This window comes from Prinia subflava, chromosome 6 (genome assembly GCF_021018805.1).
Source record: "Prinia subflava isolate CZ2003 ecotype Zambia chromosome 6, Cam_Psub_1.2, whole genome shotgun sequence".
Taxonomy (NCBI): domain Eukaryota; kingdom Metazoa; phylum Chordata; class Aves; order Passeriformes; family Cisticolidae; genus Prinia; species Prinia subflava.
In genome coordinates, this window is record NC_086252.1 from 11,064,529 (window position 1) to 11,080,533 (window position 16,005).

The following is a 16,005-nucleotide window of genomic DNA, read 5'->3' on the forward strand; positions in this document are numbered from 1 at the left end:
ATTTACTAACTACATATACTCAAATGTTAAGAGTGACTGTCCCTTGAAGGTGCAGAAAAGCCTTCTGTGCTTTACTCTCAGTGTTATTAAACTCACATTCTGCATTTCTAGAAGGATGCACTTGCACATACTCAGAGGCTACAAAAGGAGATGTTTACCAAGCTGCCCAGGGACATGTGACAGTAAGGCTGAGGCAAACAAATTCCCTACTGCAAGAATTTAATGCATGTAACTATTTTAAGTGAATGTCACATGCTCAGATTCACTACAAAGATCAATTTGCAGTACCTTTCTCTTGTTTCTTCAGCCTGAGTTCCAACTTATGTTAAGCAGAACAGTTGCTACAGTACATTTCTTCTGTTACTAAACAGACCTGAGCTAGGGATGAGGTGCCAAGGAACGCCGTAAAGCAGTCATTTTAGAATGTGCCATTTCACACATAAAAGTGAGCTACTTGTTGTGAGTGCTAACAGGAATTGTGCTGTGATGAAACAATGAGAAAACTGCCTTTTGCTTGTGTCTCTTCCCTGCTTTTCCACCAGATTCTATATGCTGCCCCAGGTCCTTTTTGTGTGCCTGTCAAACCCCTGAATGTGTACTTTTGCAGAACATTAACTCCATCACACAGCTTCCACAGGATATGGACAGGGTTTAGTGGTTTACCAGCCCCGCTGAGTTCCCATCCCTTTCCCACACACACAGGTGTACACAGAGATTCCTGGGTGGATTTGGAACAGATTGGATTTACGAGCCCACAGGCTTTGCAGATCTGGAATCATACCTAAGTAACAGACCTTTGAGGTCCTGCTTTATGTAAGATTCAGGTCCAATTTCACAGGCAGCTTAAACTGGCCCTAGCTGGCACTGCTGCTGGAAGAAGTATCCAGACTCTTTGCCTGTCCTTGATTGACCCCATCTCTTGTGCCAGCAGAAGTTTCTGGCACTGGTTCACTCAAAGAAGGCAGGCTTTAGACTACACCTTCGTGCCACTTCTTCCAAAAATAACTTTTTATTTGTATTCATTCCCCCCCCCCCCAATGCTACAAAGAGCTGTACAATGAGCTGACATTATGCAAAAAGCTACAAACCTGGTCTAAACTCCTAGTCCTTCATTCTGCCTGTGTTTACCTTCCTGTGCCAGGGACAGTTCACTGACATTCATGTGTCTATTAAAGATAAGGGCAGAAGTTCTTAAAACAAAGAGAGGAAATATTTTACCACAGCAGCTATGTTTCAACTCTGTAGAAACTTCTCAAACAATATGAGCAAGAAAAAAATAGCACAAAACAAGATCTCTTCCAGTCGCATTTTTGCTTCTGATGTCAAGAAGAAATAATGTAGAAAGGATCCTTTTTGCCACTGAAAAGCCAGTGAGTAAAAAACACACTTTGGAAGATAAGCTTTTTGGAGGACTTCCAATGAGGGCTGCTTTGTGTTCTGCAGGATGTGCATAACCTGAACACAAACCACCCCTGCTTGTGTCACTGCTGGTAAGGATGGGCTGAGGAACATAAGTGAAAGATGGAATGGGGCTGTCATCTGTGCTCCCACAGTCTTGTGGGCTCCCCTATGTCGGCACCACACCCCTAAGGGAGTCTGAGGGTGTTTTTGTAGATTTTCTGCCAGGAGGAAGCAGCCTTCAGGCCCTGTGTCCCAGCTAGCACAGTCCCCAGGGCTGGCAGGGGCGGGGGGTTGGGTAAGGGCTGCTGCAGACATGGCCCTCCCCAAGCAGCAATCCTCCCCCAGCCTGCCCCATCTTAGCCCGGGGTCTGCATGGTTTAGTGCAGATCTTTTCTTCCTGAGCAGTTAAATACAGACAGTATTAGTTTGGAAATGGGACAGAGTAAGAACAGAGCAGCTGGATTTCAAAACTAGCTGTTAGCAAATACGCACTGAGATTTAAACCCTTTTTGCATTTTTTGGTTCACCAAAACATTATGAAGATTTAACAAGTCTGATCCTTTACACAGCCAAATACTTCTATTATTACTAACACTAAGTTCACTGGTGCTATATGAAATATAAGAAAATTTATGTGATTTTATATCCTGGTTAATCATCCATGCTTGTAGATAATTTTCCCAACCTACATGTATAATTGCAAGGTATTCTGAGATCTTTCAAAGGCAAGTATTATTCAAAACTTGTTTACAAACAAGAACACAATGGCTATATTTTTGCTTTCCTCAGCATATCTCTGGCTGCCTAAGGAATATACTAAACCAGCTGCTCTTTTTAGTCAACTTTAGGAATAAAGCTGAATAAAAAATACCCTTTTTTACATTGGGATATGTTCTCCTCGTTGAAGATTGACTCTTTGCCCACTGAAAGGTGTCCTTAAAATTCTTAATTGTTTTTAATAGTATAAATCTCATAATCACAATTTAAACCTAACCCTTTAACAATGGTAGTGTTATAAAAAATAGCATTTAGAAGAAAAAATAACCTGTGTACTTACAGTACATCTCTTTCTAGTGTATCAGAAATGTCATGCATCCCTCTGGTGTTAAGGATTAATTTGGGCCACTCTTCCTGTCAAAGCTAGTAGATGCAACTCTCTCTGCCAGCAACGGGTATCAAGCCATGTCTAAGAACTTTAATCCTGAGCCTACCAAGAGAAAATAAAAAAGGCAAAACCCCCTCAAAGTGCCTTAGACATCCATCACCTTGGACTTCTCAACACCTGACTTCAGTTATTCTAAACACTGAAAGACATCAGTCTTTGTAAGAGGTAATTCCTGATCCACAGAGCAAGCTAGAATGACAAACACAAACACAGCAAATAACAGCAGCACTTGTGGAAGTTGCAAAACACACAGATGAGGTTAGTAACAAGGGTTAGAGGAGGGGATGACAACATAGGATTGGGGGTTTGTTTGTATTTCTGGCTTTGCAGTTTGTTCTTCAGCTGCACTGGAGAACATGGAGTTTTTACTGATTTCTGGTTTTCAGTAAGTTAATAGAGACGTGCTGCAGGGCAGCTTGTCTGAAAAACACCATAACCTGAGGTGGTAAAGTAAAAGCTGCTCCGTTTAGTCTCTGTCATCCAAATTGGTGGTGTGCTGATTTAATAATGAGTGGTTTTGCTAATGGCAAGGGTGCTGGGATAATTAAAATGATCTATTTTCTGAAGAGGATGTTGTTGTAGGTTTATATAATTTAACAGTTATTTTTGTCCAGAAATCTTCTCACTTCTTAGTGCATTCAGCATTCAATAGCTTTAACTAAAATCGCTTCCTTTCCATTGAGTGTGCAGTTCTGGTTGCAGCTCAGTGGGTGGGAACGGGTTCCTCCTGTAGTTGAAGGGACATTGCTGGCAATGTATCCAGGTTTGCTAGAGCGTACAGCCCAGACACAAGGCAAGTTCAGGACGTGAAAATACCAGTCTTAGTTCAAGAGTCCCAGGCAAGACTATAGCTGGTACTAAAGAAACTAAACTAAAAAAGAAAAAAAAAAAGAGCGCCAAACTATTTTATGGAAATAATGTTTGCAGTCTTACCTTTTACCAATTTAGGTGTAACACATATTATACAAAATATGAAAGGTGTGATGAGTTATATTTAAACAGTAGGTCTCCAATCCAGAGTAATTGTAAATTGTTGAGTAATTGTAAACACGCTTTCCTTGAAGGAGCCTGTATTTGAAAGGTGAATTACGAGAAAGTGTTAATTAATGACTTCTTTGTTTCAAGCTGTGGTCCAGCGGTGCTCTGTGATTACAGCCAGCTCTGTGGCCGTGCTGCTCAGCTGCTGCTGACTGTAACCCTGAGCACGCTCCGAGCAGAGGCGGGACGAGCACCAGCGACTCCTCCCGCGGGCCTCCCGGGGCAGGCGCTCTGCGGGGGACGGGCAGGGACACGGGCAGGGACACGGGGACGGACACGGGGACGAAGCCGCTCCCGCCGCCCGGGGGGGCGCCCCCCGCGCTCAAGCCCAATTATGGCCGCGCGCGGGGCTCGCGCGCCGCCGGGCCAATCAGACGAAGCGCCGCGGCCGCGCGCGCTGTCCCGTGACCGCGCGCCCCCGCAGGCGGGGCGGGCCCGCAGCGCGCGGCGACAGCGGCGACAGCGGCGACAGCGGCGACAGCGGCGACAGCGGCGACAGCGGCGACAGCGGCGACAGCGGCGACAGCGGCGACAGCGGCGCGGCAGGGATGGCGCGGAGCGGCGCGGCGCTCGGCAGGGCGCTGGCCGGAGGGGCCGCCGCCAGGTACGCGGGGCGAGGGGCGATCGCCGCGGGCGTGATAGAGAGGGGCCGGTTTCCTGCTTAGAAACTCGCCTCCTCTTTGCCCGAGACAGTGGCAGAGTTGTGAGCAATCCGTCAAAGGAATTAAAAACCGAGGAAGCGCTCGGATGTTTTCCCTTCAGAAACACGTTCCTTCTCACCTAAACATGTGTAAGGCTGGCTGCAACAGCTTGAGAAAAATAATGTGCTTTGGGGAAGAGTTAACCTTGGAACTGAAAGTAAAGAGAGCAAGCAGATGACAGTGCAGTTTGAAAATCTTAGTGTAAAAGGTTCACCTGTTACCAGTGTTATGGCAGTGCTGCTATGTTTCTTTATTAAACTCTGTCATCCTTGTAAAAACTGTCAAAAAGTGGAATAGAGATTGGTTCATGACATCAAATTTCATGCAATAATTTGACAAAACTGTTTACTGTGCAGTGGTATAGTGTATTGCTGGGCTACATTTTTTACTGTATATCCTTTGTGGTATAATCTTAGGGTCATGTTTGCAATATTAAGTTCATTCAGTCTTGGTAAACAAAATTGCTTTTTAAAAAGTGATTTATTAGAAGCTCCAGAGCAAAATCAATTTGCTAGAAAGGTGTTTGGTACCCATTAAGTAACTGCTTGCAAACTAAGTTTAAAAATGTTTCTAGTGCAAGCTGTAAGGATCCTGGCAGCTGGTTTTTAGCAAGCACAAGCTGGATCAAACCCAGTGCTGTGTTACTTGTAGCCTTGGAGCTGGGGATGCTTCACTCCTGCAGTTGTCCCCCGAGTGCACTCCGTACCTGCTGCCAGCTCGGCAGAACCTCACTGTGCCCAGCGGCAGGCTTCAAGGGCTCAGGTGGTAAATTAGTCCCGTGTGCTTATTCAGACTGAGATGCTAATGAGGACACTTGCTACTACACTCATTTTTTTGGGGATACGAACAGTTGTTGGCAAAGACTTTGAATGGGATCAACTCGTGTCTCACAGACCATAAAATCAGACATCACTAACCTGATGAAAGTATCAGTTGGGGTACAGTAAACACATTTGCCCTGGCATGCTCCTGGCACTAATTTCAGTCTTTACACCGAGGGGTTAAGAGAGCTGTTCTTTCAAAAAATCTTCAGGCTTAGAACATTGTGTAGTTATTTAAAATTTAAAAAATAAAAAAATAAATAAATCACTGAATATGGATCACTTACACGTGCATGTCAAACACCAGAAATGTTTCCTTTTCAGGTCATGGCAGTTGGCTGCTGCTGTGATCAGTCCTCAAGTGCTCAGGGAGAAAGGACTGAGTGGCAGGAGTGAGTGATGCCAGTAAGAGCAGTGTGAGTGCAGATGGTTCTGCCACCAGCAGAGGATAAATACAGAGGTGGCAGGTGTGCCTGAATTCTAGAATGAACTTGGTTTTTCTGCAGTGGCCCAGGTCAGGTTCACAAAAACACATGACAGTCCATGGAAACCAAGGGATTTCTTAAAGAGATCTGCCTTCCTGGATTGGGACCCGCCCAGCACATTCTCACAGCATCTGCTCTTTAGATAAAATTGGGAGAGAGATGGAGTCTCACCATACTTGTTGGCATTATAACCTCTTAACCTTGCCTTCCTCGAATGGTACTGTAATTGTGGAAAGGACATTGTCTCTCCGCAGCTGAGAGATTATTCGTAGGGATTGTTTTTCATCCTCATGGCTGAAACAAGTTTAGATAAAACTGTATGAAACAATAGACTGGCACAGCATTACAGTAAAAAACAAACCAAGAGACAAACCCTGGTGACTGATTTGGAGTGTGTCCTATACACAGCCCCAGATGATGGAATTTAAATCAGCTGTGCAGAATGAGGTCTGCTCCAAACATTCGAGCACCTTCTGTGAATCTGGTCGAGGCAGCTACAATGTGACTGGCACCCTTCCAGCATTCCTGTCAAAGCTTTTCCTTAACAGTCTTGTAGGTCTGTCTGGAAAAAAAAGACTTCGTCCACATCCCCTGAGATACTGTTACAAACATTTGGAGAGCTGTCTAAAGGCTTTAAAAGTGGACTATCCTTTCTTAATGCTGACACAATACTTCTGTCCCATTTTAGTTTCTTTTCAAATGCAGAGATTACAATGTGTTTTCAAACATCATGCTTCATATCCTAGTTGCATAGTTGGTTTTTTAAAAGTGTACAGATTGTTTCTAACCAGCTGCTAATGATGATTATTTTTCTCTAAACTCAATAGCAATTTATTATTTACCTGTCTCCTAATACAGTGACAATATAAGCTGATGTGCTTAGTCATGGGTAACCATGGGGGTTTTTTTTTGAATTCTAAATTATGTTGATTTTTAAAGAACATATTGTTATTTTTAATTAAATTTAATTCAAAATTGGTATCTAACTTGCTGACTAATTTGGTGCTTGGTTAAAAAAAAGAAAAAAGAAAAATATCATCTACCTGTTCATTGTGTCTAAAAAACCAACAAAGCAACCAACCAAACCCCAAAGAAGCCTAGTTCTAAGTAAATCTAAGTTTTATTTTAAGTTCTAAGCTCCATTTTTAACCACATGAATCCAGATGTATAATCCTGATTATATAGTTAGAAGAAGACCTGGGTTACTCATTAGCTTATGTTTGTAGAGTCACTGAGGGCAAATAGTGGCATTTTTACTTTCCTGGTGCCAAAATTCAGACACTTCTGAGGCAGCGTTTTGCATCTTGACTGACTTGATCTGAGCAAAATGAGTAATTTAGCAGAACAGTTAAATACAATGAGTATTTGTTAGGTTTTAGTGTAGATGTTCACAGAGAACACTGAGGTGCAAGCTTAGAATTACTAGTACTTTTGAAGGTAATTTGTTAAGTTTTACTTATGGAAACACTGCATCCAAAGTTCTGGTGGTGTTTTCTGAAGGAAATGTTGAAAGCTGGCTGAAACAAAGCACCTTCTGAAAGGACTTGCAAAATGAAATTGTCCTTTTAAGAGAAGGGTGGCAGCAGAGGGATTATAGCAGAGTTCAGCTTTCCATCTCCGAGTGAAACCTTCTCTACTTTGTGTATTCCAAAAGGGTAAAGCTTTGCAAACTCTGCCTTGTTGTTGCTGTTAAGAAAGCCTGTTCTGCAGACTAAGTGCATGTGAGACTTGAATGTGAACTCAAGCTGCCATGCAGCCACTGGTTAATGAGGCCCTTTGTATTTCACTCTCCCAGTTACTTCTGTCATGACTGGCTATTTTTAGTTTCTCTTAGGGGAAAAAAAAAAGGTGCCCCTTGTGTTTTTTGACACAGTTTGTATATTGTTACGAGCCTTCATTTTTCCATCTGGCTGACATTTTCTGTAATGTTATACAAGAGACTGTCCTACCTGAATGCATTGTTATTTATTTTGCTGATATGAAACACATCTAAAAGCATTTTCCCTGTTTCAGGCACTTGGCTTCTTGTGGCATTCTGATGACCAGAACTTCTCCTTTGCAAGTACCTGTAGTGAGCCATACTTTTTCAAGAAATTTCTTCAATGTTGCTGCACCACTAATAAATAAAAGAAAAGAATACTCTGAAAGAAGAATTATAGGGTTGGTATAAAACTGTGGAAAGAGACTTGAAATGCTTACTGATTTTGTATTTGCTGTGATTAAGCCAAAACACAAGTAGTTCAAAAGACTGAGTATCCCTGAAGACACATGTCCCCAAGACTCTGGGAACCTAGAAAGGAGTTTTGACTTTCAGAATTTGTAGAGATGAGGTTTACCAGTCTGAAAATGAGTATAAAAAAAGTAGGAACCCAAAATATTTGGCCCATAGCAAGAAACAGCAGAAATAACTGTTCTATTCCATGACAAAACAAAACCAACCTTGAAATGGAGTAATACACTAATAATTTCATCTAGTTAAATGTGAATAAATCAACAGGTGTGAAAATGTTGTTCCATTTTCTCCCAAATACATGCTAATGTTTGCACTTACATTGTATTATACATTTCAAGGTTTTCTTATTTCTTTAAAAGAAGAAAAATAATTAGTTCTGTGATGAAGAAGCTTCACACAGGAAAAGATTTTGAAACCTTGTTTGCCTTAGGTCTAGTGGGAAAATCCCAGTTCATTTAATGATTTAATGATAGTGGTATCTGCCCCCAGTCTCTGGTCCACAACAATATGAACTCTTTATTAGCTTTTTTTTTCACTGTACTTAATATTCCTTTTTGTGATAGTTCTTGAACTGCAACAGATCTTGCCAAGTCACTTAAAAGGGCCTTTCTGCAATAGTCCTCACTGCTGAGCACTGTTGAACATATATTTCATTTTAAAGGAAATTAAGAGCATACTTAATCCCATCTGTTTCTGAAAAATTAAAAACCATAGCTATGTAATACTTTGCCACGTTACAGCAGAATCAGCTAAAATGTTGCCTTAATATTGTTTCATCTGATTTCAGTATCCTGCCTGAGCAGGGATGCTGGACAAAATGAAGTCCAGAGCTCCCTTCCCACATCAGCCATTCTGTGATGCTGGAAGGTTTCTCTATTGCATCTGGTTTTTAATTAAGCTTTTTATTTGGGCTAAAATAAGGAAAGTAGTGCTCCTCTGTTTAAGCCTTATGAAATATAATACTTGAGTTTTGGTACACCTTGTCTTGAGAGTCATGAAGTGTGGATATATTTTTTTTTCTGTGTGTGTGTGTGTGGAATGTCCAAGAATGTCCAAGATCTGCCTAAATGAAGACACAGCTGTGCTGGAAAAAAGGTTTCCATTTGAAGTGTATGCTTGTTTACCTGATATTGTAGAAAGCAGAAGGCACTAGGTTCATTATTCACTAACATTACTGCTGGATGGTGTATGATATTTTGCTTCTTTATGTAAAAGCAATTACCAGTGTATTACTTTTCTTTCCTCTTAATTAGCAAGGCAGCATTTTCAATTTCCAAAATCAGTGCTAGTGACCATGTCCACCTTTCAACTGCCTATGCCATGTATACCATCTTTGAGACTTTTTAATACTGGATTTGAAGTTAAAATACCTTGTAATTGTAATGTTTATGTGTCCATTTCCAGGTATTCCATGCAGGAAATGTATGAAGTTGTTGCTGTTGTGGAGAATTACAAGCTCTTTGTTCCTTGGTGTAAAAAGTCAGACATACTGTCAAAGCGCTCTGGATACTGCAAAGCACAGCTAGAAATAGGATTTCCTCCTGTAGTAGAGAGATACACATCAATTGTAACCCTAGTGAGACCACATTTAGTTAAGGTAATTACATTTTTTTCTCCTAACCATAATTTTCCTTAATTTTTTTTTTGTTGAAATTTGAATACTACAGGAAAATCTTGCTTCAAATCAAAATCTATGCTGGAAGTTCTTTGTGTGGCTCAAAACTTGTGTTGCTTTTCTTTAAAGACTTTAGATAAACTGGGGAGAATTTGAATATGTTTTAAAACATAACCTGTCACATGAGGGAGAAGAGGGAATCACTCTTTAATTTGCTGTTGGCAAAACTGGCAGCCATTAAATGAAGACATTAGCATTTTTCCTTGGGATTTTGGGGTTTTTTTTTAATTTAGTCCCAGCTTCTCTGAATGCAAAATAAGTACTCAGTTAAAAGTTATTTGACAACTCTAGCTTCTGATGCCTTAATGAACTTGCAGTCTCTCATTACTTTTCTTCTCACAATTTTAACTAGTTAATATGAACAACCTAAAAAAAAAAAGGCTAAGCTTCAGTATGATGTGCTGAAGAGATTGTTATTCAATATATTGATGAGAAGACAGAAATGTGGATTCAAAGTCAATTTTTTTACAATTAATTTGTTCAGAAGAGAAGCAGTTATATTTCTCCTTTCAGCTTTTCAAGAGCAATAATTGACAAAAGTGGAAAAGTGTCAATGATGCCTGGATCTTCTGTTTGTTTTCTTTATATGTTCAAATCTCTTTTGCTAAAGAATGGCTCAGAACAGATCCCTTATAGCAAAACTGACTCTCCCTTGGCAAATCCTAATTGGTTTGGAATAGTGGAAATTATAGCAGTTGATTGCTGTTTAAGATAATTGTTTGAAAATCCTATTTCACTATTCTTTTCCAGGTTTCTTAATAAGAGACACTTAACAGAAAAAGAGTTTCTGAAGTACAGGGGAGATGTAAATTGGAAAAGGAATATGCAAAATGCCTTTATTCAATATCCTGACTGATTCTGGAACGAAAAAAGACACTTCTCCCTTTATTAAAAAAGTTGAACAGCTATAATGGAAAGTCTGTGATTAACATGCTGAAAGTTTTCCTTTCCTACAGTTCCCTGAGAGACAGGGTTCTTTCTTTCACACAGCTATCAGATTGGCTTACCAGCTCTTTTTCCCTTTTATTCACTCAAAAGAAGCATTCTTGTCTCAGGAAAAAAAACTACAAAAGTGGTGAGGAAAGCCATTTCTTCAGATTTCCTCTCCCGAGACTCATTAGCCTTTTCTCTGCTGCAATTACTTTTCCTAGAGGTTTACATTATCTCCACAGAACTGCAGGAACATTTCTAGGGAAGTGATTGTGTGCTCGGACTATTTCACTGTCCTCTCAAGTCACTCCAGGCAAAGGAACCTTGTGTGGTGCTCAGGCACAAAATGGGAATGGGTTTGTTGCTTAAGGTTTTCCCTTTTTTAGGGCTTAAGCAATGGAAAAATCCGATTGGTAACAGCAGTTTTTGCCGAGGGGGGAAAGCATGGAGTGAGTTTGCCACTTTAAGACTGGGAGAAAGGGGGCACGGTGGCAGTTTTCCCATTTTTCCTGCTGTTTTGACAGCAGCAGGGAAAAGCAGGCCCAGCTGTTGGTATCTAATCTTCCCTCTACTCCTTCCCTTTCTGATGCAGAAGTAGCAAGGCCATGCATTATCTCATTCCTGCAAAAAGAAACGTAGGTGTTCTTGTGCTGGTGATTAGTCTTTGAGATGAGTCACCTTAGCACAGCTTTCCCACCCAAGCAACACTTATTCCCTGGGGGCAGTCTGTTGGAGCAGAGCTCCTGGGGTAACAATAGGAACTTGTAAAAAAAAGACCCACAAAAAGTTACAGAAATTGTCTCTACAAATTCCAAGCTAGTTGAGGTTATGTATTTGGATGTTCTATGCATCATGAATCTGTTTTATGACACTCAACACAATTTTTTCCTTTGCCTTGGAAGGACTTCATTTATTTTGCCATAACTGACAACTGTGCCTACAGGATCTCATGCTGCCTGTGCTGTAAGAACGATTTTAACTATTCTATGACCATCACTATTTAACAAAATGCAAACACAAGCTTCAGTGATAACTGTTTGTCACGTTTGTAAAATTTGCCTAATTGTAGCTTGATTTTTAAAACGTTGTTTTAGGCATCATGCACAGATGGAAAACTCTTTAATCACTTGGAAACAGTGTGGCGTTTGAGCCCTGGTATCCCTGGTTATCCAAGGACGTGTACATTGGATTTTTCAGTAAGTATGGTAATTAAAACTACCACATGCTAGGAGCAGCACATAGAAACACTTCTCTTCAACTGAGGGGGGCTTTTTTTAATGCCTATGCTATTTCTTTAAGCACTTATACACAGAAAACAAGTTAGCTTTAGTCAATTTTGTCCAAAAAATATTTTGCAAGCTTCACTGCTGGAAACCACTTCAGTATCCTTCAGAGACAGCAGCTTTCCTGTGAGGTGTCCATGTATCATGAAACAGCCTAGGACAGGCACCTCTCACCCTACAGTTCTAAACATACAGAAGGTTTTAGACAGTCAAATGCAGGAGAAATGCTAAATACACTTTGGTATTTTCTTTAATTACTCTACAACCGAAATGCTCTTGGTACCAGAAAGTCAGTGTTCTGCCATCTGTCCTGTTTGGGCTGCAGTTTGGTCAGTTTAATTTCCTGTTTCCCAGTTTTACTCTTTCATGATTTTAAGCCTTACTCCTTCCTTCTCTAATGCAAGTGTAATAGATCTTTGCTGTCTCTAATCTGTGATGGGATATCACTGCAGCCCAAAACTATTGCTCTTTCAATCCAGTACCTGATTTAGCCTGATTTCACTCCCAGAAAAGCTGCTTCCATTCGAGTTACTACTTTTCCATGTTGTCTGCTTTGTCTGCCATCACATTTTTTCCTTTAATTTCATAACAAGGTATAGGTGTTGCATTGAGCTGGGGGTTGTAACAGGCTGCAAAAGTACACAGAGATGGCCTAATCCTGCTGCCATCTGCTGGAATACTCAGTAAAAATTAATCTACAGGCGCTCAAAGAGCCACATTTTTAACGGCTTGCATGTTATGTGCTCATGTTATATGTATTTCTTCAGGCAAGTAAGTGTCAGTTCTTTCTACTAACATATATGAGCTATCTTTTAACCCAAGCCATAAATCAGTTAAAAAATGTGAATTAAACAGCTCTTTAAGCTGTACAGTCTAAGTACAGGCTCTGTGGGAAAACAGCACCACACCACAAACCAAAGCCACATTTTGACATTTCAGGTCAAGAATTTCAGCTAAAGGGAATCAAAACTCAACTGGATATGGACGTTTTGTTTTCCTGGGGGAACACTCTCAACATATCTTGCTGCTTACCCTGCTTTGAGGCAGCAGAAGCCAGTGCAGTTGGCTGAGCTTAACCCCTGCCAATCACTGCCCTGCTGCTCCTTGCCTCTAGGCACTTGCAGGCAGGGATGATAAGCATTTCACAACAAACTCCTCAAAACAGGCCCTGCAATTACAGATATTCAAGAGAAAACTCTGATTTCAAGAATGCTTGTTTGCTTTAGAGAATGTTGAGTTTCGGGCTATGCTGGTTCCCACAAGCTGCTGTATCCTGTTGTGCCAGCCTGATTCCAGGAGACATCCACATACAGCAGGGAACTTTGCTACTTGGGATTCAGCTCTGAAATGATTTGGTTCATAGACTGAAGCACACCACCATGTTTACTTCCTGCAAACTTCATTAATGTACACCATACCTCAAGACTGACATAACTCATTATCCCCCGTCTGCAGAACTCTGCCTGCCCTAAATGACAGCTCTCAGACCTTCAAGGACACATTAATTTTACTGATGCTTGAGGTCAAGCAAATGTAAATATGAGGCTACACTTGGCTTATGGGTCAAGCTCTTTAATTACTTCTATGCTACAGCTTTGCAATTAACATGCATTGCTCATAAGGAATTGGGGAGAAGCTGTTTTTGCTCCTTGTGGCATTAAATCTGCTGATTTTTCAGGAACGACAAAAATTACTTAACTCCCAATCCATGTGATTGACTGCTGGTGTCAGGTCAGGAGAGGGGGCTGTTGAGGTGAGATGTGACATAAACCAAATCTGTAGTTTTAGTCATTAAACTGCCTGTTTGAACTTACTGCCACCAACAAGGAAAGTGATTTAAAATACTGGCATTTAATAGGCAACTATTTCAAGACACTTTTTAGTTTCTTGGGTATGCTCCAGCTTACCTCTTAGTCTGCTGTCTTGCCATGCAGGATTTTCTTCAGATAAAGAAAAGTATTTGTCCCCCAAGTGAATTCTGTGCACAAAATAACAGTTATTGTTTGTCAGTAGTTTTTTAATACCCCAAACCTCTTTTGTAACAAATCATTTATTAAAGAGAAGACAGTTTAGGTAAATGTAAATGACTACTTCAGAGAACAGAATGAGAGGATTCTTCTAATGGAAAAGCCTAGGGGTGCAGTCCTCAGACCAAGGAACATGGGTTTCCTTCTCAGCCACATTCACCTATTCCTCAGTTTTAACTGTTCTACAACGCACCTGCAGCCTTCGCTGGGCATTCTCTAATAGAGTTGTCTATTTGTAACAGCATTTTACAACAGTCTATATAGAAAAACTAATTATCTTTTATTTTCTTAAACAGATTTCTTTTGAATTTCGTTCACTTCTACACTCCAATCTCGCTACACTATTTTTTGATGAAGTTGTAAAGCAGATGGTTGCTGCCTTTGAAAGAAGAGCATCCAAACTCCATGGCCCAGAAACCAGCATCCCCCGGGAGTTGATGCTGCATGAAGTTCACCAGACGTAAAGGGAAACTGTAACAAGCTCAGCTATAAACTTGTTCCTACACTTCATTTTACAAAGTACCATGCTCCTCCTTTGGGGCATCTATTTCTTATCTGAGCTGGGGGTGTGATCCTCCCCTGTGCCAAACACACCTGCTCAGCCAGACACGTACAGAACGTTCAAAAGCCGCAGTCAAGTGCAGCTCAAAGCCTTATCAGTAACAGACACCTGGCAGCTCCTGGAGCCCAGGCTAGCTCAGGCTGCCGTTTAACGGCTCCTGGAATCAGGGCCCAAGCTCTGCCTCAGCCCCTGGGGGTTCCAGCACTGTAACACATTAACTCGGCTTTGTGGGAACGCAGCTTCACAGCATCCACTCACCAGCTCTGCCTAAGCAGAGCCAACTGACACTGCCTTCCCAGAGAATGGCAGTCTGGCAACCTGAGGAGTGGTGCTTTTAATCCTAATGAACAGCAAAGCTAAGTCAGGGGTCTCCAGCTGCTCCAGGAACAGCAACTGCTCTAGAACTCCCCTCATTTTCAGGGATGAAACGCGTAAGGAGTACTAATTGGAGTGCAGCAGTCTCAGGTATAGCCAGTGGTTCCCAGTGGACCCGTCTGAAATTTGTAGTACATATGGCAGGCTGAACTTGCTCCTTGGCACTCCTTCCCTGTTACACATTGCACTTTGGTTACCTCCATCTCATCTAATGCAAACAGAACACTAAAGCAAGTGTTACCTCTGAGAAACAGGTACCAATGCTGCCCTACCTGGAAGCAGGGAACAAGAGGCCCTGTGCTTCCTGCAGACAAGCACAGCCAAGGCCAGCTGTCATCATAAATCATACAAGAGAGCACTAAACCCTCATGCTTTGAGGTTTTCCAGTACCATACTCCCACTGTGATAATACCATCTTGATAAAATACATGTTTAGTGCTTCTATTCCTGAAACTCTCTTCCTGAAAGTCTCTAAAGAAACCAAAAGAAGAGGTTTGAACAGATTCTAAATACTTCCTTTATGCTGCCTCACATTACCAAGCTTCAGGCTAGGTGCTGAAGCTGGTCCTTTCTCTGCAGCAGATGTAATCCATATGGTTACTACATGACAGGATATTAAATAACATAGAAAGGTATGTTTCAAAATAAAGACAGCCCTGAAACAGTTTCAGACCATTTTACTTAAAATAAGAATGTCACACATCCCATCTGTGGAAGGACAGGAAGCTGGGGAAAGTAACACTGGATTAAGGTCATTTGTACAGAACTGAGAAGTTGTAAAGCAGTTTTGTTGTTGAGGCAATCAGAGATAAATATACACAAGTTTGGAAACAGCTTTGTTCTGCAGGCTGGAAAGCAGAAAAGGCTCTACACGATGGTAGTAGTGGTGTCAGGTCAAAGAACACAGAAAGGGGGAAAGCAACATTTCTAGTGCAAAATAACCAAATCCTGCACCCCTGACCAGAAAAAGAGGAAGGTAAGAATGGAAGACTCAATGTGAGGAGGTAACCACATACAACACCTGAGCAAAGGAACTACCTTAAACCCAGAACCCCCTCTTAGCCAAGACTTACCTGTTAGATACCCTCAGGGCACTTCCCCCAGACTGTGAAAGGTACTCTGGGCCTATTCCAGCACGTGAAACAATCAGATAGAGAGTAAAATAAAGTCAGTGCACGTGCCTTGTTTTCAGAACATTGTTTAATATTTCAAAGAACTGTAGTGCAGTTCAGCTTAGATATTTCTTACCAAAATTAAAGCACTTGCATTTCTGAGAAACATTCTAGACAAAGGAATGTTTCTCGGAGTG

The 16,005-nt window shown here is 41.3% G+C and overlaps 1 protein-coding gene across 1 annotated transcript; it reads left to right on the forward strand.

The window, feature by feature from the left end:
• Positions 1–3,845: 3,845 nt before the first annotated feature.
• On the forward strand, positions 3,846–15,361 carry COQ10B (coenzyme Q10B). Its single transcript, XM_063400230.1, has 5 exons — positions 3,846–4,208; positions 7,625–7,771; positions 9,249–9,441; positions 11,544–11,645; positions 14,056–15,361. Exons 1-5 carry the CDS (start codon positions 4,153–4,155, stop codon positions 14,221–14,223), a joined length of 666 nt encoding a protein of 221 aa, XP_063256300.1. The 5' UTR covers positions 3,846–4,152; the 3' UTR covers positions 14,224–15,361.
• Positions 15,362–16,005: the final 644 nt, after the last annotated feature.